A 24,871-nucleotide genomic window follows, 5' to 3' on the forward strand; every position below is an offset into this window, starting at 1 on the left:
TTGGGAACTTTTATCATTTTCTCTGTATATTTGATATTCTGAAATTTCACTGTAATGTACCTAGGTAAGGTTTTTCTTCTCTTTTCTCTTTGGTGATCCACACCTTATCTTTTTTTTTTCTTCAAATATTACCTCCTTTTCTTTTTTCTTTCTTTTTTTCCTGAGACTCCTATTGTATGGATGCTAGAAATTCTAATTTTATCCTTTACAACTCTTAGCCTTTCTTTCATACTTAAAACATTTTCTTGTCCTTTCCTTCTTCACGTTTGGGGGGAGGATAGTTTCCTCATTCTGATCTTTCAATCTGATAATTTTTTCTTTGTTTATATCCATTCTATTTTTAATCCCATTTATTGCATTGTTTTACACTTTACTAAGTATTATTTTCACTTTTTTAAAAAGTATATTCTTGTTCTTGTTTCATATTGCTAGCATCTTTTCTTATCTCCTTTGTTATATTAATTGGCTAAAAAAGCTAAAAGTCTTGGTCATCTGTTCTGTTTATGTTTGGATCTCTAATTGAGATGTGTGGTTTCTTTATAAAATAAATGCCTTGTAATTGGGAGTTTTAACACATTTTTTCCCGAGGATACTGGCTATGCTATCAGGCAGTCCTTTGGAAGGGAACACATGACTCCAAACCTAGTCGTCTACAATGAGGTCAGGAATGAGTGTATGGTCTCTTGGGTGGAGATCCCCAGGCATCAGAAAACCCAATCAATGCTTCTCACCGCTCAAAATAACTCTGCAATTCAGATAATCATCTATTACCTACGGAAGGTGGAGGGGAAGTCCATTAGAAAGAGGTACATGTTAGGGGCGCCTGGGTGGCATAGTCAGTTGAACTTCTGCCTTTGACTCAGGTCATGATCCCAGGGTCCTGGGATCAAGCCCCATGTTGGGCTCCCAGCTCACTGGGGAGCCTGCTTCTCCCTCTCCCCCCTGTTTGTGCTGGTGTGCTCTCCTTGCTCTCTCTGTCTCTCTCAAATAAATAAATAAAATCTTTAAAAAAAAAAAAAAAGAGGTACTTGTTAGAGTGTAATTTCCCAGTCTTTGGAGTTTTGAATGGGAGAAGGAGGGAAATGGTGGCCAGAGGTCAGATAGTAATTTATGTTTTTCTCAGCCTCTCACAAGTGCGGGATTTCAGTGCTATTCTTATTTGATTCCTGAAGACATCTGAACATGAGTCTTAAGTTTCTATATGTGTGGAGCAGATAATACTTGTTCCAAGGCTACAGCAGGAGAGAAGGAAGAGCAAAAAGAACTCTAAGATCCTTTCCTATGTTATCCTCTTGCAGCTTGTTGAGCTGCCTTCTACTCTAGGTAAAAGTTGCCATATTACCTCATAAACAAACCAGTTGAAAGATCTGCACTGCTCACCCCCAACATGAATCCATATAGGTTTCCTTAATTACTTTCCCCAGTTTTCCTACTCTTATGATTTTGGGGAAGGAGCCATCAGCTTGTTCAGAACTGGAACCAGAATTATTTTTCAGTTTTTCATGTATCACTTTATGTTTGTTTCTTTTAAACATCATATTATTGATTTTCATAAATTCAATTTGAGAAATTTCAAAAATTTGTGATTTTATCTTCATTGATATAGTCTTATTTATGGTTACATTAGAACTTATTTCCTTTACTTTCTTTTTCCTTCTACACTTCTCTCTTCTTTGGCATTCTTCTTTTCCATCAAAACAAAACCAAGAATTTTTCAGTGTGCAGAAATGGGGATTTTACACGACTTTGCTTATGATTAGAAGTACCTGTTCCAATTATTACTATACATTAGGAGTAAAGGCTGAATCTCTCTATAAATTGAAAAGAAATAATCAGTTTAAAAATGTAGTCTTCAGGGATCCCTGGGTGGCGCAGCGGTTTAGCCTGCCTTTGGCCCAGGGCGCGATCCTGGAGACCTGGGATCGATCCCACGTCGCGCTCCCGGTGCATGGAGCCTGCTTCTCCCTCTGCCTGTGTCTCTGCCTCTCTCTCTCTCTCTGTGTGACTATCATAAATAAATAAAAAAAAAAATTAAAAAAAAATGTAGTCTTCAAGAAAAGAGGTCCATTTGAACTTACCTCCCAAGTGGCACACAGATTTGACTTGTGATATAACCATTTGCCATTCTTATCTTTAGGGTAGATTTCATCTCCAGGCTATAAAAAAAATGAGTATAACTTATTTTATTTATATCTGGGAATTAAAATTATGGCATTTGAGTTGTCATTATACCATATACCCTGGGCCTGGGAAAGCAATTCAATTTTAATTATTTATGTATAATAAATATGACATATTAGTCTCATCTCACTCTGGCATTCATTTTCCTTTATTTATTGACAGATTATTATTGTTCTTTATTATTTTTTAAGGATTTTATTTATTTATTCATGAGAGAGAGAGGCAGAAACACAGGCAGAAGGAGAAGCAGGCTCCATGCAGGAGCCCGACGTGGGACTCGATCCGGGTCTCCAGGATCACACCCTGGGCTGCAGGTGGTGCTTAACCGCTGCGCCACCGGGGCTGCCCATGACATTTTATTAAAATGGGTACTTCGTACTTCTGGATGTCATCCAAGATGACAGAAGTTCATATCTGAGCCTTCTGGAGATAGAGAAATTAGTGACAGCCAAGAAAGGAAGTTAAGAATCCTAGAGGGAAGTAGTATTGGACTTTGTGAGAATGCTGGTTGTTTTTGAAGATAAGATCTCAGGCCACAGATGCCCTACTAGACAAAGGGGCATCCAATGAATTGCAGACTGGTATAAGGAACACATTAACTGTGCCTGCCTGTTTTATAGTATTTCTTTTCTTTCTTTTCTTTTCTTTTCCTTTCTTCTTTTCTTTTCTTTTTTCTTTCTTTTCTTCTTTTCTTTCTTTCTTTCTTTCTTTCTTTCTTCCTTTTTTCTTTTTCTTTTCTTTCTTCTTTCTTTCTTTCTTTCTTTCCTTCTTTCTTTCTTCTTTCTTTCTTTTTCTAAAAAGATTTTATTTATGTATTTGACAAAGAGAGAAAGAGAACAAGCAGGGGGAGCTGTAGGCAGAGGGAGAGGAAGGAGCAGACTCCTTGCTGAGCAGAGAGCCCAATGTAGGGCTTGATACCAGGACACTGGGATCATGACCTGAGCCAAAGGCAGATGCTTAACCGACTGAGCTACCAGGTGCCCCCGTTTTATAGTATTTCCAATCAGATGGAGGTCAGTAAGCTAAACGTGAGGCAGATAAGTAAAACAGGAGCTTCTTTACTAAGAGACAGAAACCATAGGCCACGGATTAGATATAAGAAATGTGACCCTATTAGATTTTTAGTTTTAATTACTCATTCATGGACCTGACTGAATGTAAATTTACTGAAAGCTTATTACATTTTAAGGGATATTGCCTTGTCCATTAAATCTCAACCTGACCAGTAAAAGCCTATGATTACCAAGGCCATTGTGAAGTCTCCAAACTTCTATCTTCATGAAGTAGGATGCAAAAGGGCAATTTTTCCCAAAGCCCATCTTGGATGTGACTACAGAGGAAAGCCAACAAGGAAAGTATTTCCAGAGAAAAGAATAGGGGCAGCCAGGTTGGTCACATAGAGGAATTCTGGCCACTGTAATGGCAGAGTCTTTGTTCTTTCTGACTAGCAGCAGAATCTGATTTACCTTGTGAACAAGTAGCCAATTTCATTGTTCAATTTCTCCTGCCCTCAATGACATTTTAAAGCAGTGATTGCTCTTTAGCAGTGTATATGTACATATAGGTGTGTTGTTTGTTGCTGGTTAAATAAACAAGTCCACAGATTGAGAAAGTTCAAAGAAGTAGTGAATTTGAACTAGAGGAATAGATATTACATAGATCCCCTGCCCTTGGATCTAGCTCCAAGAACCTGACTATTCTTTGGGTTATTTCTTTTTTGGAGGGGGTGGAGGATGAGTAAGTTTTCGGTTGCATATATTATGTTGCATTATGTTCTGCAGGGACATTTTCATGACTTTGTAAACAGGAAGAAGAATGTGTCTGAATGCCAGGTAACTAAAATGTAGAGTATAGTTGGGGGACTACACATTGGTTTGGTGGGGAGAGTTTAAACTATAGTTAAAGACAAGATATAATAGCAAGTACATTGGATTATGAATCAAAAACTAGGGTTCCAGGTCTGAGTCTGTTCTATATAATCTCTATAGGCATTTGTTGGGATTCGTCAGTACTACCTGATTTATAATAACAGAACACCTTAACACTCTATGGTGATAAATAATGAACTAGCTTCATAGCTTCACACACAGCTGCTGGCTCATGGTTGCCTAAGAGCAGAAACCTATCTTTAGGCATCTGAGCTCACCTTGAAAGCCATGGGTATTTCAATGATGTAAAGATCCACATAATCTAGCTGGAGGACGCTAAGTCTTCTCCAGGGTTGGGCGGACAATCTCTGGGTCATGCTTTGTAGCCCACAGCTGAAAGAATAAAAGGTGATAGTTAACTAACATCTGCACTTTTTTTTTTTTTACAATAATACAACCCTTAGCAAAGCACTCATATACATTATTCATTCATTTCATTTTACAAAAATATGCTTATGCTGCATGCAGTATCATCTGAGTATAGGATGAGCTCATACAACTCCTGACACCCAGAGTATACTTTATCCAAATATAGTACCAGAGACTGGAAGATCCATCTGAAGTATAGAGTACCTAGTTTGGTGACAAAGTCTTGTCCTGCTCCCTGCTAGTTTCTTTCTTTCTTTCTTTCTTTCTTTTTTTTTTTTTTTGAAGTTACAACCAAAGACATATTGAATGTATTTTTTCCTTAATGCTTATCCCATTTGTGAAAACAGTATTTTCCAAGTCATTACCTTTTGAAGAGGGGGAGAATCTGGTGCAGAAAAATAGTTATGAGGTCGGTAGCATAGGTGGGAAAGCCCCGGGTGCTAAAAAGGCAGCAGAGCTCAGTTTTCAGCATCCAGGGTGACTCTGACAAAGGAGGGCAGGGGTGGGGGTGGGGGAGCAGTGGCAGGTAGTCTCTGGCAGGGACTCGCACAAAGAGGCTCATCCGCTGGTGCCTGCTGGCCCAAGTTGGGGTGTGGACAGCCAGCAAACAGGGCCCTGGAGCAGTACCCCCAAAGCAGCCCCTAGTGGGAGGAGGAGCAGGGTGGCAGAGGCCACTCTGGCTGGCTTCTTGGAGATGAGCTGCTCCCAAGCGGGTTCTGAAGGGTGAACACTGGCCCTCGAGCCCTCCAGGACCCGAAAAAGAGGAGCTCTGTGGGGAGTCTCTGGAGTTCTTAGCCAGCGGGTGAGGACATCAGTCATAAAGCCTCTTCACTGCTTTCTCCAGGTTGGTGTAAAAACCGGCCATGCTGCGGGGGAAGAAGGAGTCCACCACACTCTGCGGGAGGTAGCCGCTGAGGTCAGTCTGGAAGAACGTGACCAGCTTGGTCTTGTTGGGCTCCCCTGGCAGAGGCTCACAGAAGCACCCACAAGGGTGGTTAAACCCTCTCACGTAACCTGGCTTCAGAGGACATAACAGGTGTTCCACGTTGACAGCATTGGAACTGAGCGTCCCGTCCTCATACTTCTTGACTAGCACCAAGTCCACAAAGTCTCTGGGGGAAATGAGCTTAATGGCAGCCGAGGGGGTGGCGGTTCTGCTCACGCACAGCATATCAGTGATGCTTTCCATAATTTCAAAGCTGCTCACATTCTCACCCCACTTGTCTCGCAGGGTCCCAGCAAGCGGCTTTATGCAGCCCCACACCTTCTCTGGTGTCCAGTTCACAGTGCCTTCTCCCCGGTACAGGTTCCCTGGAAACTCCATAGATGGCCTCCAGGAAACTGAAAGTCCATTGCCTTCCCGGCAAATCTTCTGAATTGACCCTCAGCACTTTCACTTTTCCTTATTGTGTAGGTGGGAACATTATTTGACTAGCTGGCTTCAGCATTTTATTTTCATGACAGTCTGATAAAAGGTGTGCTTTAGCGGGACAAGAAATATGGTTAGGTGAGTGACTTCACTGGATCCTTCACCTTGTGACAGGTGGTGCAGAAGCTGGTAAAACTTTAATTATTGCAAATGTTTAGATTTCCTTTTTTTTGCTGCTTTGTTCTCATTTGGTCCTACTCAGACCCCAGGGAAAGTCTGCCAATTCCTACTAAGAAATTACTGGCTCTCTGGCTAAACTAATAATGTCACCAAAATGGTGGTGTGGGAGACCCCAGCCTCATCTTCCAATAAAGGTCAATAATTAGCTATCCACAGATGAAAATGGGGAGATATTGGTCAAACAGTACCAACTCCCAGTTGAAAGTTGCTAAGGGAATAGATCTTAAATGTCCTCACCACCAAAAGGAAATGGCGATTTTGTGATATGATAGAGACGTTAGCTAATACTATGGTGGTAATCATTTTGCAATACATTAGTGTATCAAGTCAACATGGTGTACACCTTTAGTTTGCAAAATGTCATATGTTGATGATATCTCAATAAAGCTGGAAAAAATAAAAGAAATTTAGCTTAATGAAAAAAATGAAATTAGTCCATCTCTAAAGTGTTAGGTAATGAAGGATTAAGGTTTACATTGTCAAACTGAAGCACGTGTACCCTTGAAGTCTATTAAGCACAGGGTACTGAGGGATCCTCAGAGCCTTGGGATAAAGTAATACAACTCCTTGGAGCATCAAATTTGTTCAAAGTGTTTTTGGGAAAAAATCTTGAATTTCTGTACCCTTTTTGTCACAAGTTAGGGCAAGTAAAATTGATAAAATTTGATTTTTCTGTACATTGGACAATAATTTTTTCTTGCCTTCAATGCATAAAGAAGAGAAAACACAGTGAAAAGAGTAGTGGAAAAATATGTTTTTATCATTACTGTAGGCCCCCTTGGTGAGTTATTGCTGCCATCCCATTCTAGCTGAAAATTGTTTTACACATTTTAATTTATTTTTATTCAACAAACACATACCGTCCTAGCTCTGTGCCAGGTACTATGTTTAAGTGCTTTGTAAATGTTAACTCATAGCAATTTTATGAACTAGATGACTTAATTTGGTTCAAATTTTCCAACATGATAGATATCACAATAGCTTCAACTGTTTACCAGAGTAAATGAGAAGAAAAGGTTTTCGGTTTATTTTCCTTGGTGGTAACTTAGAATCAATTTTTATACTGAAACAAAATGAAACAAATGAGTTTATATTATGGGGAAAAATATGAAAGTCTAAAAAAATTTTTAGGACAAGACATAAGTCTTCAAAAATACTTCTAACTTTGGGCAGGCTGCTTTGGCCTAAGTTCTCAGGATCTGAGTTCAATATTTTTCTTCCCCAGAAATATTTTGGGAGCAGCAGGTTAAGATTTGGTGTTTACTCTAAGGAGACACTGTGTAATAATAAAATCATAAGGAATCAGAATTATAAAGCTATAATAAAGGAAAAAGCTTCAGGCTGATATTTTGGGATAGTGGTGATATGTGACCCCTTGGAATCATAATCCATAAGTGGCTGGGAACTTGGGGAACTACAAACACCTAGGGAGCTTGGCAAGGAGCCTGAATGGGGAGCTGGGAGGAAGGGGGCGGTGTATGGGAAATGGATGAAGTTAGAAGCAGTATCTTGTCCTCTTTTAGAACACTCAGGAGAATTGTATTACATGTTCTCCAAAGTTGTACAGCTTTATTTCTGCAAAGCTGCCTGTAAATATACATCCTATATTCCCACTGGCTTGCATTTTAATCATGATGCTTTATCCTTCTGATTGCACTTCAGTGGAGAGTGATTTCTAATATTGGAAATCTCAAATGCTCAAAATGTAGTGATATAAATATCGTATATCCACGCAATAGAGCATTATTTGGCCATAGAAAATAAATGAAATTCTCATACGTGCTATAACATGAATAAACCTAGAAAAATGTTATACTAAGTAAAAGAAGCTAGACACAAAAGGCCACATATTGTATGATTCAATTCATATGAAATGTCCAAAATAGGAAAACTATAAAACAGAAAGTAGATCAGTGGTTGTCAGTGACTGGGGGGGAGAAGGAAAAATGGGGAGTGACTACTGGTGGGTATGGGGCTCCTTTTGGAGTGATGAAAACACTATGGAATAAGAGAGTTGAGATGGTTACATAACTTTGTGAATACACAAAAAAGCCACTGGTTTAAGTCGGCAAACTTTATGGCATGTGAATTGGAGCTCAACTAAAAAAAATAGCAATCTATGGACAAATAGGCATACAGAAAAGAAAAAGAAGTTTGCCTTTTTAAAGAAAGCTTTGGCAAATGCTTATGTAATATGAACCAACTTCTGTCTTGCCTCTGCTCCTCAATTTTTCTGCTCTGTAGATTTGTTCTTCCCATATTGTCTTAACCTTTTTTTTTTTTTTTAAGATTTTACTTATTTTATTTATTCACGAGAGACACACACAGAGAGGCAGAGACACAGGCAGAGGGAGAAGTGAGCTCCATGTAGGGAGCCTGACATGGGACTCGATCCCATGTCTCCAGGATCACTCCCTGGGCTGAAGGCGGGGCTACACCGCTGAGCCACCCGGGCTTCCCCCCATATTGTTTTAAATCAATACCCATGTATGAAGAAGGAGATTTGCCTTAACCTTCAATGGGCTAATTAACCAGTCCCTAAATTCTGGGCAAGAATGAGAAATTTGGGAGTTGAAAAAAAAAAAAAAAAAAAAAAAAAGAAATTTGGGAGTTGAGAACTCACCCTTTTTTGGAGTTCTTTTTGGAGAAAAGTGATGCCAGATCCACTATTAATATAAGGAATTGGAGATTGAAGGGAAGATCTTACCTTTCCACAGTAGAAAATATCCTCCCTCCACACCTTTCCTTTGCCTATCTTCTCCCTGATGGCCTCCCCCACTTCATGCTCATTTTGGTAGATGTAGGCCCCATCAATGTGCCGGTATCCTGTGTCAATGGCAATCTTCACTGACTTTGCACAGGTCCCCTTAGGGGTCTGAAATGGCAAGGGGGTTATGGTGGGGAAGAAGAGAAATGGATCTTTCTTTTCATGATTCTTCATCAGGACACTCAGCACACAGACATTGTTTTTACAACAAAAATGACAAATTCCCAATTACATGTTATGATTGGAAGATGGTGTCTGGAGGCTAAGGACACTGACCTCACAGGGAACTCCCTTCCCACCCCCAGTGGGGGACTCTATCTTCCCAAGTCTGCCCCAGCTTTGTGGCCTCAGGGATGGAATTTGATCAGTTTTACCAGGGACGAGAGATTTCACGACAGCCAAGTTATAAGAGGGCACAAGTTCATTGAAGAAGTCTCCATTATAAGTTAAAGTTTGGGATAAACAAACTGAGATATATCCACAGAAGGGAATATCATTCAGTAATAAAAAGGAGTGAAATACTGATAATAGCAACATGAGTGAATATGAAGGCAATTATACTAAGTGAAAGAAGCCAGACGAAAAATAAATAAGGATTCCATTTGTGTAAAATACCAGAAAATGAAAACTAATGTATAGTTCAGATGCAGATCAGTGATTATCTGGGGTGGGAGACAAGGGGTGCATCCCTCCATGGGTGGCAGGGAGGGATCACGAAAGAACACAAGGAAACTGGGGATCCCTGGGTGGATCAGCGGTTTGGCACCTGCCTTTGGCCCAGGGCGCGATCCTGGAGTCCTGGGATCGAGTCCCGCGTCGGGCTCCCGGCATGGAGCCTGCTTCTCCCTCCTCCTGTGTCTCTGCCTCTCCCTCTCTCTCTCTCTCTCTCTCTCTATGTCTATCATAAATAAATAAATAAAAAAGAACACAAGGAGACTTTTACAGTGCTGGATATGTTTACCATCTTGATTATAGTGATGGCTTCATGGGTGTACATAGGAGTCAAACGCATCAAATTGAATACTTCAAATATGTATAGTTTATTGTATGTCAATTCTTCCTCAATAAAACTGGGAAAGAAGAGTGTTGGGGGGTGTTAGTTTTTTCAAATTTGGTATCCAAATCTTTGTTCATTCTATTAACCTGCATGAAGCATAAGAATATTCTCTCCCCTGAACATTGACAGAACCTAAAAACCTGACAAACTCTTGACACTGGAAACATAAGTTATCCATTCTTCAGATTGCACATAAATTGCTGTTCTTTAGGTCTGATGACATTTTAAATATACATGAATATGTCTCATTTTAGTTACATTTTTTTCTTAAGGAGAAATGGAAGCCGTGATGGATATTTCCATCAAAGATAAGTATCTAGTCTCGCTGAATAAAATATTCAAATCATCTTTTAGGTTGTGTGTGGAGGAGAGGGTTAATCCTATTTATAGATTTTTAATGACCTCATATTCAGATGGTGATCATTCCAATCTTGTTCACAAATACTGAGAACTCCTTGTGCTTGCTTCTATATCTTCAGTGTTCTGACCAAATTCTTGACAAATCTCAACAGACCTGTGAATTTTGGCCCACAGAAGTCGATTTATTGAGAATGAGTGAGAAAAGAAATCTCTTGCATTTCTAGTGACTTTGTAGTCCTGGCCTGGAAATAAAAAGCACTGGAAGCATAAATTGTATTTTCTTTCCCTACTTCAGTTGAAAGTCATCACTACTGAGAAGATAAGAGGATATGAAAAATGAAAAAATTGGCTACACAGATGGTATTAGGAAATAGGATTCATAGTCGCAAATAGCTGGGAAAAGAGACACATTTTCCAGGAATGTCAGAAATATCTCTTTGCTTTATTAATTGACAACATGATTAATAGAGCTTGAATAGAAATTGAGGCAACACCCCCTCCCCCCAAACACCCTGGAAAATGAGATGTTATGGATGACAGCAAGCGTGATAACAAAACACACTGGAAGAGGAGACTTGGGGTAGATTCCAAAAATTCAACGGTCAAAATAAAAATACTACTTCCATTATCGGGTATATACATAGTATTAATGAAAAGAATGAAGCTTCATATGAGATGGTAAATACAATCTCAGAAACAGCACTGAGATTTTGTGGCTGGAACTGATAAATGGAAGTACAGAACTCAAAACAGATTTAATACAAGGGGAAAACCCTCTAACAATGCATACTAAAGTATATGCTTATTTTTTCAAAGATCAACCCAAGACAAGAGGCACAGGGGAGAGCATTTAGGATAAAGAAAACAAGAAAGACAAAGGCTAAGTTAGGAGTGCGGTACTGAAGCAATGTACGAACGATGCTTTACTTCACGAGGGCACAGAAGCAAGTTATAGTAGTTAGAGTCTTCAATTATTCAGCTACCATTAAAGAGCCTTTTCTAAAAGCTGAATATCTGGTACAGTCTTTGCTTGCTAAAAATATTTTCCTTCAGAAGGCGGAAGCAGCAATGAGGTGAATTACTATTTTGGACTTAATTTTAATCAATATGGAAGAACTAGTTGGAAATGTGGATGTGAGAAAAATGCTTCTTTTTAATTCTTAAATGTAGCATAAGAGAACTTGTATGTAGATTCTGACAGATTCTTTAAGAAAATTCACTTTAAGGAAAACTCAGAAAGATCAAATAGAATACTATATTTGGAGACTCAAATGACACGACAGTAGAATCTTAAATGCAAAATTTTGACTCCACGCATTAAGGATGGTATCAGTGAAATAAAGATTTCAGTTTCCTAAAATGGTCAACAGCACCCTTCCTTCACTCAAGAAAGGGGAGAGTCCTATAAGGATGCAGTGCCACCTTCCAGGAGGGAACATATATCCTAGGTCAACATCCATTATATAGTCCTGTGTCTCCATTAAGTGGAATACACAAATCTGAAAATGCAGCAGGAGTGGTTCAGCTTAGCATTATTCCCTTTGACTCACTTAGAAAATGTGTGCTTCTCATCCCTGAATTTGAGGCTCTGGGGATTCTAGGTCCTAGTTCCCAGGGGAACCCAGGGTGCTTATTTCAAGAGTTCAGTATTTGAGGAAAGATGTTGCCATACTGGCAGGGGTAAGTGACCTTCTCACAGGAGGAGATAGGGCTTCTCCGCTGTTACATGATGAGCCAAGGAGGAAAATGTTGGGTACCTAGGGCATCCAATGATACACCCCTTCCCAATTTTGATAGTTAACAGCTAAGAGCAGCACCATAATCTGAGAAGGACTGGTTGACCAGGAACTCTTACAACTCAGAGATGAGCATCTAGCTTGTAATATTTCATAAGCCACCTAGACCAGAAGAGATGTTGGATAAGGATGCAAGAAACCTAGAATGGGTAGTTCAGGAAGGAGATTAAGTTGTAACTTGAAGGCAGCTTTCGTGGCAGGAGCCATTCCCCCCCCCCCCCTTTTTTTTGCATGGCACAAATAAATCAAATAAATAATCTTTAATTTCAATAAATAGCTCCCCATTACGCCAGACAATAGGCTGTGGGAACAATATAGAAGCATCCAACAGGGAAAGATCTATTCTAATTACACTAATTCCTTAGCACAAGAAAAATGACTTTGGGTCACACACAAACACAGAGAGATGCTCAGAGTATGACAAAGGAAGGAGTCATCTTGGATGGGAGTGTGGTGGCCATTTTAATCCATGTAGCTGTCCTTTGCAGGTCTTCTGGGTGCCACAATCACCACGAATCGGTCAAATAAGGTTACTTTTGCTCTATCATATTCTGTTTACTTGATATACGCACATGCTGTTCCTGAAGGTGGGGTCTTGACAGACAGGAGGACACTGGGTGAGATTTCACTGGGAGAGGCAGAGAGAAGGGAGGGCTGAGGACTGAGGTCCCGCCGAGCGCCTTGCTCACCAGGAGGACACACAGGGACACACGCGTGTTCACCTGCGAGGGCACACACCTGAGAACGTTCACATACTACCCACAGGGGGTCCTTAGGAGTAGGATAACATGAGGACAAGTTCAGTTAAGCCAGGGGAGTTTCTTACACCGGCATAGTTTTGGATGCCACTTGGTTTCTCCAGAGTCTAATCTATCACGTCTACTAAAGAGAAGACAAAGTGCTTACATTTTGGGAGAAAGGTATCAGGTTTGAAGAACCCCAGGGAACAGCAGGCTGTTCAGAAGCCACGCAGTCAGCAGCTGTGCATTCTGGGTGTGGGGGTCGGGCCTCCCGCACACTGGCCAAGCTCTTAGAGAATTTCATCTCAGTGGAGGCTGGCACCTTTGGGGAGGCCCTTTCTCTGGCCTGAGGGTTGAAAGTGCATTTGGGGGTAGGGGTGTCAACAGGAGCAAGCAGTGCCAGTAAGTCTCACAGCAGAGTCCACTCTGCTCGGGACATACAGATGGGGTTTCCAGAAAGTTCTCAGGCTTTGCTCATTGAGGGCAACCATTTTGTGTTCAATAGTCATCCTCCTCTCAGTTCTGAGAGGATTTGTGTATGCGTGTTTGCGTTGTGGATATAATAGGCCCGTGACACATTTTTTTCTGTCTTGATTTTCTTCCTTTTTTTTTTTTTTTTTTCCTCCAGCAAATGAAAGCTGCTTTCCCTGCAGCCCTCAGGTCACCTCCAGCGAGGTGGGAGACACACGGTCACACTCAGCTGGGGACCTCGGGCTGTGCCACTGCTCCACGGTGGTGCGGTGAGTGTTGAGCACCCGCTGCCAGTGGTTGGATTCAGAGGGGCCCGAGGGGTACTGGCCCATGACAATTCTTCCGACGAAGTCATTGCTGCTTGGCAGGCTGTGGCCAAACACTGTAAACACTGAGCTGGCATTTTCAAGTTCTTCTTGGGGAACTTTGAAGCTGAAGGATTCATTGTAAAAAGGATCGAGTGTGCCTCTTAAGGAGGATGTCTTCTTTGATTCCACAAGCTTGAGTCCATGTACCCCCTGGATTGTCACAAAGGTCTGAACCTTGGGTCACATCGGTTTGAAGAAGCTGCTTGGCTCGAATGACATCCACACTCAGGGTCCCAGCACCGGGGAGATGATCCAGTGCCAGAGCAGCTCCCCCAGCTCCACTTCATTCTGAGAGCTGGGCCCAGCGCCTTCCACCACTGCCCGCCTTGCATCAGGTCAGCCTGGCACAGAGGCACGACACCTTCCCAGTGACACAGTGGCGGGAAAACTTCTCAAACCCCCCACGGCCGGCAGCAGGGTCCTCCTCTGAGCGTGGAGGGGGGATCTCGAAGGTGTAAGGCTCCTCACAGGCTTCTGGGTCTTGCGTTTGACCCCGTGTGCCCAGAGCTCCTCCGGCCTGGCAGGGGACGGGTCTGGGCACAGGGGCTCGGCGGGCCATGTCCTGGCGCGAGCGTCCGGGGATGGGCGGGGGCGGGTCCCTGGCCTCCGTGGCCGTCAGGGCGCTGTGGCAGGTCCTACCGGAGCTGTCCTGGGCCGGGACCTCCTGGCCTGTCCCCGGCCGCCTGGAGTGGGGGGAGTGAGCTGGGGCTGAGCGTGCGGAGGTCGTCGGGGGCCTGGGCCGCCTGAGCACCGGGGCTGGACGGGCTCCTTTTTGGCACTGAGAACACCAGACTCGGTGGGTTCATACCAGTAAGTGGGGAGCCGGGTCGTCCGGATTGGGGACTTGGAGTCCTCCGGGTCAGGCTGTGTAGACGGAGATGTGTCTGAGCACGAGCATCTGCGTGCGATCTGGCAGCTGGTCCGAGGGGTCCGAGGGGCTTTCCCGGCTGTGGGGACGGGGTCCCCGTCCCTGCCCCGCCCCCGCTGGCCTCCTGGAGGTCCGCCCGCCACCGCTCGCGCTCACTCCGCCCGCAGGGGCCGGGGCCGGGGAGCCCAGGGGGAAGGAAGCACGAGGCAGCCCGGCGGCCCCAGACGGCAGCGGCGTGGCTCGGAGCGGCGCCCGCCCCTCCGCCGCCCCGGGTCCGGGCCCTTCCCCGCGCTCCGGCTCCCAGGTTCGGCGCTCGGAGCCCCCGGGGGCGCGGGGCTGGAGGCGGCGGGGGCGGGGCCGGGGGCGGGGCCGGAGGCGGCGGGGGGCGGGGCTGGAGGCGGCGGGGGCGGGGCCGGGGCGGGGCTGGTGGCGGCGGGGGCGGGGCCGGGGGCGGTGGGGGCGGGGCGGGGCTGGAGGCGGCGGGGGCGGGGCCGGGGCGGGGCTGGAGGCGGCGGGGGCGGGGCCGGGGCGGGGCTGGAGGCGGCGGGGGCGGGGCCGGGGCGGGGCTGGAGGCGGCGGGGGCGGGGTGCGGGGCCGGGGCCCGGGCTGGAGGCGGCGAGGGCGGGGCCGAGGGCGGGGCCGAGGCCGGGGGCGGGGCTGCGGCACCCACCGAGCAGGAGCTATTTCCTTTTAACCTACGTCTTTAAAGACCTTTCCAGGAGCGAGACCAAACCACACCGCGGGAGCTCTTCCCGGGGGTGAAGGTAGCACAAAGCGCGCAGGTCCAGGAGACTCCGGGCAGACGTGGGGCTGTCACGGGGCGCGCAGGGCAGGCGCCCTCCTTGCTTGGCCGCCAGCAGTGCTGGGTGCTGGGTGCTCCGCCTGACTCCCTGGGTGCGATCCAGGGTGGAACAGGCTGGCCCTCTCACCCCATCCAGCACAGCTCCGTGGCCCCTCCAGAGCACCCCGTGGCACCAAGGAGCGGCCGAGCCCAGGGCTCTCCTCCCACTGTGCCGAACCGCCTCTCCCCTCTACGGGCCTGACTCCCGAGCCTGTTCTCCACTAAGCCGCCCGCACGCGAGTCTCCTTCTCAGAGGCTGTTCTCCAGAGGACCCAACCCAAGAAGACACTAGGGAGAGAAGGATTTCTTGAGCCACAGAGAGTACTAAGGATACATACATTAAGAGCGATAAACGGGACTATGAAAACAGACTGTTCATCGAGACACCATTAAAAGCGTAAAAAGACAAATAGGAAGGGGTATTTTCGCATAGATGTAACTGACAAAGGTCTCATACTAGATATTTTACAAACCCACTATCAAGAAGAAAAGAGAAAATCCAAAAAAGAAAAATGCACAGAAGGCACACTTCATGAAAGATATCAAAAATGTTTAATAAAAATAGGAAAAACTGGCCAATGTCATCTAGAGTAAAGGAAAGGCAAATTAAACCACAATAAGAGTTTATTCTACACTTATGAAATGACATTAATTAAAAAGACACCAAATGTTGATGAGAATGAGGAGCAGAGCCACCCTCATACATTGTTGGAAGAAGTGCAAATTTTACGAATACCTTGGAAATTATTTATATTGACATCATCTCCTAAAATTGAAGATACTGTACTCCACGGGACAGCAGTTCCACTCTTACATGTATATCTTAGCGAAACTCATACATGTGTGCAATAAGACCTGTGTAGGACTCTTTCTAGAAATAGTGTCTGCAAAGTCCCAAACTGGAAGCAATTCAAATGCCCATCAACAGTAAAATGGATACTGACATATTCTTATGATTAAGCAGTCATACAGCAATAAAAATGGCCAAAGACCGTGATTAATTACATGGGTGAGTTTTACAAGATTATATTTAGAGAAAGAAGCAGAAAAAAATAGGGCAACCAGTGTTTCTATTCACGTGAAGTTCAAAAATTGTATAGAAATGTATGTTACAGTTGTGTAACTCTTAGAAAACTCTTACAAAAAAAAAAAAGCAAGAAAAATCATCACCTTAAGACTTAGAAGAGCAATCCCCTCTTGAGGGAGGAAGGCTTTCAGGTTGGGAAGGGCACACACAGAGTTTCCGGGGTCTGGTATGTTCTAATTTTGGATCTTATAGCTAAGGAGCAACAAAAAGCATTTGTCCCGCCTTAAGTCCATTGTACTTCAAAATTTTAAATGTTAAAAAAAGAAAAGGAGGTAGATCAAAAATAAGGGAGTAAGTGACTCAGTAAGTTTCAAAGCCTTAGATTTGACTCAATAAGTTTCAAAGCCTTAGATTTGGGCCTAAAACATCATTTTTGGCCTAAGATCTACCATCTGCTCTCCTTAGCCTAGATCCAATTGGTTGCCAAGCTTTGTACAGCTTCCCTCAATGATGTGTGGCCTTCAGCCAAGTTCCTTCCTTCCTAGGCTCCAGCCAAATTAGTTTCCTCACAGCTACCAACCACGTTCAAGTCTTTGTTCTTTTTTGCCTGATTTATTATAGAAACCTTCTCACCTGATCTCTATGTGTTCCGTCTCTTCTCATTTTAATTCATTGTAATTTGGACAGGTTAATATTTTTGAAAAAGAAACCCATTCTTTGCTCCCTGGTATTTTGTTGTTGTTCTTACCCTGCCCAAACTATTTTTTTGCAGCTTGATGTGTAGCACTAATTGCCTCTGGAGAGGAATGATATGTTCTCTCACACACACACAATGATATGTGTGTGTATAAAACAAAATGCAGAGGTCATTTCTTGGTGTTTGATTTTTAAAAGCCAAGGCTTCTGTGGCAGGTGTGTGAGTATGAGGGGATCACAGGTATTGGAAAGAACTCAGGATATACACTGTACTAAAGTAAAAACAAACACCAACTGAATTCTTGACCCTCAGAATATCAGCCCACAGAACATTTTACAAAACCATAAATGAGTTGCCATTACCTAAAAATTCATAATTACTTTATAATGTTTTCTGAAAATTGTTAGAAAGTCAGGCCATGCTGCACCCTTGCTTGTGCATACAACTGACTGTAGTGGAGAAGGTGCTATCCTTGGACTGGTCAGTGGGGTCTCCAGTTTTGCTGATTCTCCCCTCATGCCTGCTATCAGAATGGGAAAGCAGAACAAAACACAGAAATAGACTTACCTCCTCAGGACACTTATTTGTGCTTGCTGTCTGGTTCCTGGTCTCTTTAGGTGGAGGTTATTGAACCACTCCGACCGCTGACAAAGATTCTTTTGTTTTTGCATCAACCGATTTCAGCAAGAATCCTGATAAGTCAGTTTAGGAACAACTCCTTGTCCTCTATGTATGATCCCTCTCCCTGTCTAATCAGGAACCCTCAACTACCACCATCGCCCAGGCAATGTCATAGCAAGAATTCTGTTAGATTGATTTAGCCAGTCAACCAATTTAGCCCTTATCCCTGATGTTTTCTCTCAGCATTTTTCCAGCCACTGACCCCCACCCTGCTCCTTCGCTATAAATTCCCATGCTGTATTTGGAGTGGGACCTCAACCTCTCTGCTCCCCCACTCCTGCAAAATCCCATTGCAGTGGTTCTTAGACCTATCACAACAGCACCTGCCCTTGAATCAAGTTCTTTTACCGTGCTTTCACAAGTGTCATTGCATTATTCTTTTCCTTTAGCATGTTGCCCCCAGGATATAATAAAAATGCCTGGTATAATGTGAAATAAGGTTCCCTGGGTTGAGAGGAGGGGATTCGATGGGCATTGAAGAGAAAGCAAGGAATATTTAAAGGGTGGCAAAATCCTGAGAAGGAGTCCTAAGCCTATCCCCCCCATCCCCTTCCAGCTCAGGGGCAGAACAGACTTGATTTTTCAGACTCCCCCTTACTACTCATCAAGGGTTTGGACTTCACCTTTCCCTTGCCCCAGATACAAAGCCCTTGGCTCACTCTCCAGACTCTGAAACCTGCTTTCAGCTACCAGAATCTCAACAAGGGCCACCCAGGAAAGAATACAGGATCATTTATGACTCCCAATCTACTTCCCAGACCACCACTCCTTCCCCATAACTTGATGTTTCTTGATCTACCTCATAACTGGATTTGCTCATTGCTACTTTAACATTGAACCAGTGTTCTTTCTCTTAAAGCACTTCAGCTTTTCCTTACATTTTAGTTATATGTGTGTGTGTGTTTTTTCATCCTCAGTCACTCCACTTAAATCCCTTGTTTCTAAACCATTGTTTCAATCCCTATGCTACCTAGAAAAATGTCCTGCATTTGGTAGGCACACAATAAATATCTGTCAAACTAAATTATTGTCCATTTTCCAAAATATTTACCATTGGTCCTGGATTTGTGTCATTTGCACATCTGGTAACATTCTTGAGTTTTTCTTGAAGTTTTTGATAAATAAGGATTATTAACCCCATGGGCTGATGTTCATAAAAATAGGATTAATTTCTATCAAAACTGAAAAAAGGAGTAAGACCCAAACCCTCACCTGTTGGGACCTTCCCAGATGGAGCTGTAGGGAGGTTATTATAGATTATTGCATCCCTGTATGAAAACATTCTGAGAAGCTTTCAAAAGGAGAAAGTCACATGGATAATTTGTAGGTGTTATTTTTCATTAGTCATCATGAGTGGGATAATGCACAGAGTGCTTAGTGATACTAAGTGTTGGTTCCATCTCAAATTCCCTGAGTCCATAGGCATGAAACACTTTTACAAGAAATTTGGGCTCACTCGGCGTCCATCCAAAGATGAATGGATAAAGAAGATGTGGTCTATGTATACAATAGAATATTCCTCAGCCATTAGAAACGACAAATACCCACCATTTGCTTCGACATGGATGGAACTGGAGAGTATTATGCGGAGTGAAATAAGTCAATTGGAGAAGGACAAACATTGTATGGTCTCATTCATTTGGGGAATATAAAAAATAGTGAAAGGGAATAAAGGGGAAAGGAGAAAAAATGAGTGGGAAATATCAGGGAGGGAGACAGAACATGAGAGACTCCTAACTCTGGGAAACGAACTAGGGTGGGGGGGGGGGAGTGGAAGGGGAGGTGGGTGTGGGGTGGGGGGGGTGACTGGGTGACGGGCACTGAGGGGGACACTTGATGGGATGAGCACTGGGTGTTATTCTATATGTTGGCAAATTGAACACCAATAAAAAATAAATTTATAAAAAAAATAAAAAGAAACTACTAGTAAAATAGAAAAAAAAGAAATTTGGGTTCATTAAGAAACTACTAGTAAAATAGAATAAAAAGAAATCTGGGCTTATTTTTTAACAAAAAAATTAAAAGAAACTACTAGTAAAATAGGAAAAAAAAAGAAATTTGGGCTCATTAAGAAAAAAAACTTTGAAAGCCAGGAGAAGCTGGGCTGGGGACCCTCACACAGCTACATACTACTGTTCTTCCAAGTTGCGTTCCCAACTCCTATCTCCACGTGTTTTGGTGGAATCTAATGGGGCAAAGGTAAGAAGAGGCATTGTTAGCCTTCCTCACTTTGGCCTTTCATACCTGCTTCCACCCTTATCCTCTTGAAGATATGGCTAGATCTTTCCCTGCTACTCTTCTGCTCTCTAACTTTGGTATCAAAAGTGAACAGGATCCCAGGACAGATACTGATTGATGTGACCACATACATAAAAGATGAATTTCAGTTAAAGGGTTATCTCAGCCTGGCATTCGCCTTCTACTAGTTGTTGTGGAATGAGGGCTTGAAAAGAATCTAAGGCATGCCAAGTAGAGAAGACTGAGTTTTGGCATCAGGACTAAATTTTGCCTTCAGGACTAAGACTGATTCTGAAGTTAAATTCAGTTGAATACCTTTATTTCATGGTGGCTGACTTGGGCACAGGTAGTTCTAGCCTCTGTTTCATCAGTCCTGGGAAGATGATAAAGAGTTATCAGTTGCATAGCTTGGAAGAGAAAGCCAGGAATCTACTTTATCTGAGATACTCTGTTCTTCTCACTTCTCATCTTCCCCTGCAGCAGATAAATGTTGTATATTTTTCTTTACATTAGAGTTTCTAATTTTGTGAGACATACCATTAAGTCCATTTGTTATTTTGCAACTGGTAATATTTCTGATCACAAATGTAGTTGGTATATACAAGATCTTCATTTCTCATAGTATTCTTCTCACTTATATTGTCTAATTAGAGTATGTCTTATCTCCTGAAGTGAATTATAGCTCTTTTTTGGGGAATAACATGACTGATTTTGAATGTCTCTAAACTATAGCATTTAATATTACTAGACACGTAGGCTGTATTCTCTAGCATTGTAAGTTTGGGGCAATTTTCTCTCTATATATACTTCAGTTTTATCATCTATTATAAATGGGGTTAAATGGTAGTACCTTTCATAATGTTTTGAGGATTAAATTAGAAAATACATTACACGTTAGGTGCCCCCAAATTTTAGCTGTTGTTGTCATATCCATTTACATCTCTGATGCTCACAAACATAGATATTCCCTTTTACAAACTCATTAATTTGAAAGCATCAGCTGAATACCCATTACACACTAGATGCTATTCTGGAAATATAGAGCTGAACAAGACATTCTCTCTTTCATAATGAATTTCACAGTCTTGTGGAAGACTGCAGAGAAACAATGATTACAATATAATATGATAAGAGCTACAGTAGAGTCAAGTCAAAGGGGCTATGTGAACACACAAGACAGGCAAGTTGTGGTGGCTGGAGAGATGGGATACTAAGGAGCAGTGTCCTTGAGCTGAGTTGTGAAGGCTTAGTAGAAGTTGGCGAACTGAACAAATCAAGAAAGGGTGTTCTAGATAGAAGGCAGCATGTTCATAGGCATGGAGATGGGGGAGTTGTTATAGGAACTTAGGCGATTATGTTTGACACACAGAGGGGAGATAGAAGAATGGTGGTAGATTCTGCTGGACAGTTGGGTCTTGACTGAACCATGACAGCTCAGTGTGCAAAATAAGGAATGTGGACTCTATCCTATAATTGATAGAGAGCCATTGAAATAATTAAGCAGAGGAGTGACATGAACAGATTTGGGGGGGTCCAAGGAAGATCCTAACAGCCCCAGTTTATATCATTGATTGGAAGGGACAAAATTGGAAGAACAGCCTAATGATAAATTAGGAACTAAACTAAGGCAGTGACAAAGGAGATGAAGAGGAGGGTGAATTGAGAACGTATTTCTGAGATAAACTGAACAGCAATGATTTGGATGTAATGTGGACAAGGTGGGGGGCATGAGGAAGAGGGCAGAATGAAGGAATATATTCGGACTTCTGGCTCAGGGTGGTAGTGTTATTTGCTAGGAGAAGAAGTATTTTGGTGGGGGTGGAAGGGGAGATGGATAACGTAGTTTTGTCATGTTGAGTTAGAGGTATTTGTAAAAGAAAGAATACATACTTGACTGTCCAAGAGAATTATCCAAAGACCTTGTTAAATGCAGATATTCAGCCTTTACCTCTAAAGATCCAGATCTGGGGACGCCTGAGTGGCTCACTGGTTGAGTGCCTGCGCCTTTGGCTCAGGGCATGATCCTGGATTCCCAGGTTTGAGTCCCACTTTGGGCTCCTTGCATGGAGCCTGCTTCTCCCTCTGCCTGTGTGTCTATGCCTTTCTCTGTGTCTCACAGGAATAAATAAATAAAATCTTAAAAAAAAAATAAAGATCCAGATTTGGTAGACTAGAGGTGAGGCCCAGGGATCTGTATTTTTTGAAAAGTCCCTAGGTGGTTCTGATGTAGCCAGTCCACAGTTGTATGGGAATATGTAACAACCCCTCACCCCCAACCAAAGAAACAACAACAACAAAAAAGGAAATAGAGATTTCCTGGAAATAGGTGTCTCTGCATGTATGTGGTTGGAGCCAAGATTGTAACTGAGGTCATACACAGACAATGGGCAAAATAAGAAGAGGAAGGGGCCCATAACTCAGACAGTTGTAATTGTTCCAAAAGTGATTTTCCTTTGTATTACCAAGAACAAGGGAATTGAAAAAAAAAAAAAAAAAGAACAAGGGAATTGGGCAATTACGGTGGAATGTGAGATTGGGATCTTGGTATATGTAGTTTAGTTTTCTTTCTCTGCCTTCCATGCTCTATGCTGCCCCACAGTTATCTTTCAAAAGCACTGATCTTGTGATGCTTTCTTTCCCTTTGTTTTCAAATTTCACATAATTCCCCCTTTATACAGAATAAAATTCCAACTCTTCAGCATGGTATTCAAGGTCCTTTATGACCTAGTCTCAACCTGCATTTCCAGAGCCAGCTGCCCCTGCCTCCACCACTAATTCCTTGTGCCAGCCACTGCACGCTTGGCCTTTGCAGGACAAATCATATACCCTTGTGCCTCTACACTTCCCTTTCTGCCCACAACATCCTGCCTCAGTTCTCCCTCTTTGGCTTCTAATTTATAGTTAGCTTGACAGAGGTCATTCCTATATGAGCACACAAATCTGGTAGCATTTCTACGCCATAGCACTGTTTATTCCGGTAATCACCATTATGTTTGACTTGCAATGAGGAAAGCAGAAAGATGTTTTTTTATAAGTAGAAACTATGTTTCAATGGAAGCCCACTCAATCCTGAAGGTCAAATTAACGATTTTCTTTTCTGTATTTTCAGAGAGATAGTTTATAGTTCTAGGATAGCATTTACTGTTATTTTCATTGTTCTACAATTAGCAATTAAAGAGTCTGCTTCCTCTATTTGATTTTTAATCCCTAGGCAGCACAGACACTGTTCTCCTCACATTTGAAGCTCCTAAAGACTAGGTCTTCACACCTGGTAGGTTTTTACCAAGTATTTCTTAGACTAAAGTAGAAAGTCTCAAATATAAGTTTCTAAAACCCCACAAGTAATAAATTCAGAAATTTCATGTGCCTCAGTTGATTCTAATAATCAGCATTCAGCTAAATTTCAGCAAAGGAAGAAGAAAGGTCTCATTTTCTAATTCAAAATAATTTTAAATTATAAACTGGTATAGTTTTAACCTCTGGTTCAACACTCAGGGATGCCAAATAGTACTCCTTGAAGATTACTTTCATTATTATGAAAAGTAAATCAATGAGATCAACACAATTAATTAAACATTATGCTCTAGGAAAGTAAAAAAAAAGAGAGAGAGAGAGATTTACCAGTTTAGGTTCTGAGTAGGTCCCAAGACCGATGATAGGAATGCTGTTTCCATCACTTAGGGGTATGCGGTGATTTGCAGCACTGAGGTACATCCTGGAGGGAGTTTGGGTTTCAAGTTTTAGGAGTGATTCTGGATGCCTCTAGAGAAGTCTTTTAGAAAAGATGTTCTACTTGGCCACAGTAACTTCTTGCAAGATACATCCACAAAGGCAAAAGAAACAAAAGCAAAAATGAACTATTGGGACTTCATCAAGATAAGAAGCTTTTGCACAGCAAAGGATACAGTCAACAAAACTAAAAGACAACCTACAGAATGGGAGAAGATATTTGCAAATGACATATCAGATAAAGGGCTAGTTTCCAAAATCTATAAAGAACTTATTAAACTCAACACCAAAGAAACAAACAATCCAATCATGAAATGGGCAAAAGACATGAAGAGAAATCTCACAGAGGAAGACATGGACATGGCCAACATGCACATGAGAAAATGCTCTGCATCACTTGCCATCAGGGAAATACAAATCAAAACCACAATGAGACACCACCTCACACCAGTGAGAATGGGGAAAATTAACAAGACAGGAAACAACAAATGTTGGAGAGGATGCGGAGAAAAGGGAACCCTCTTACACTGTTGGTGGGAATGTGAACTGGTGCAGCCACTCTGGAAAACTGTGTGGAGGTTCCTCAAAGAGTTAAAAATAGACCTGCCCTACGACCCAGCAATTGCACTGTTGGGGATTTACCCCAAAGATTCAGATGCAATGAAACGCCGGGACACCTGCACCCCGATGTTTCTAGCAGCAATGTCCACAACAGCCAAACTGTGAAAGGAGCCTCGGTGTCCATCGAACGATGAATGGATAAAGAAGATGTGGTTTATGTATACGATTGGAATATTACTCAGCCATTAGAAACGACAAATACCCACATTTGCTTCAACGTGGATGGACCTGGAGGGTATTATGCTGAGTGAAGTAAGTCAATTGGAGAAGGACAAACAGTGTATGTCCTCATTCATTGGGGGAATATAAATAATAGTGAAAGGGAATAGAGGGGAAGGGAGAAGAAATGTGTGGGAAATATCAGAAAGGGAGACAGAACATAAAGACTCCTAACTCTGGGAAATGAACTAGGGATGGTGGAAGGGGAGGAGAGAGGGGGGTGGGGGAGAATGGGTGACGGGCACTGAGGGGGACACTTGACAGGATGAGCAGTGGGTGTTATTCTGTATGCTGGTAAATTGAA

The 24,871-nt window shown here is 42.7% G+C and overlaps 1 protein-coding gene and 2 pseudogenes across 1 annotated transcript in view; all 3 read right to left on the minus strand.

Annotated features, from left to right (window-relative positions):
- Positions 1-23,805, minus strand: part of AKR1D1 (aldo-keto reductase family 1 member D1) — a 41,885-nt gene extending 18,080 nt beyond the window's left edge. Inside the window, 5 exon segments of the mRNA XM_072762955.1 lie at positions 2,079-2,156; positions 4,328-4,388; positions 4,390-4,442; positions 8,795-8,962; positions 23,620-23,805. Of these exon segments, the coding sequence (XP_072619056.1) occupies positions 2,079-2,156; positions 4,328-4,388; positions 4,390-4,442; positions 8,795-8,962; positions 23,620-23,712 (453 nt within the window). The 5' untranslated portion in view covers positions 23,713-23,805.
- Positions 4,844-6,452, minus strand: LOC112907006 (stAR-related lipid transfer protein 5 pseudogene; annotated as a pseudogene).
- Positions 13,423-14,813, minus strand: LOC140599613 (synaptotagmin-17 pseudogene; annotated as a pseudogene).
- Positions 23,806-24,871: the final 1,066 nt, after the last annotated feature.

Source organism: Vulpes vulpes, chromosome 7, assembly GCF_048418805.1.
Source record: "Vulpes vulpes isolate BD-2025 chromosome 7, VulVul3, whole genome shotgun sequence".
Classification (NCBI taxonomy): domain Eukaryota; kingdom Metazoa; phylum Chordata; class Mammalia; order Carnivora; family Canidae; genus Vulpes; species Vulpes vulpes.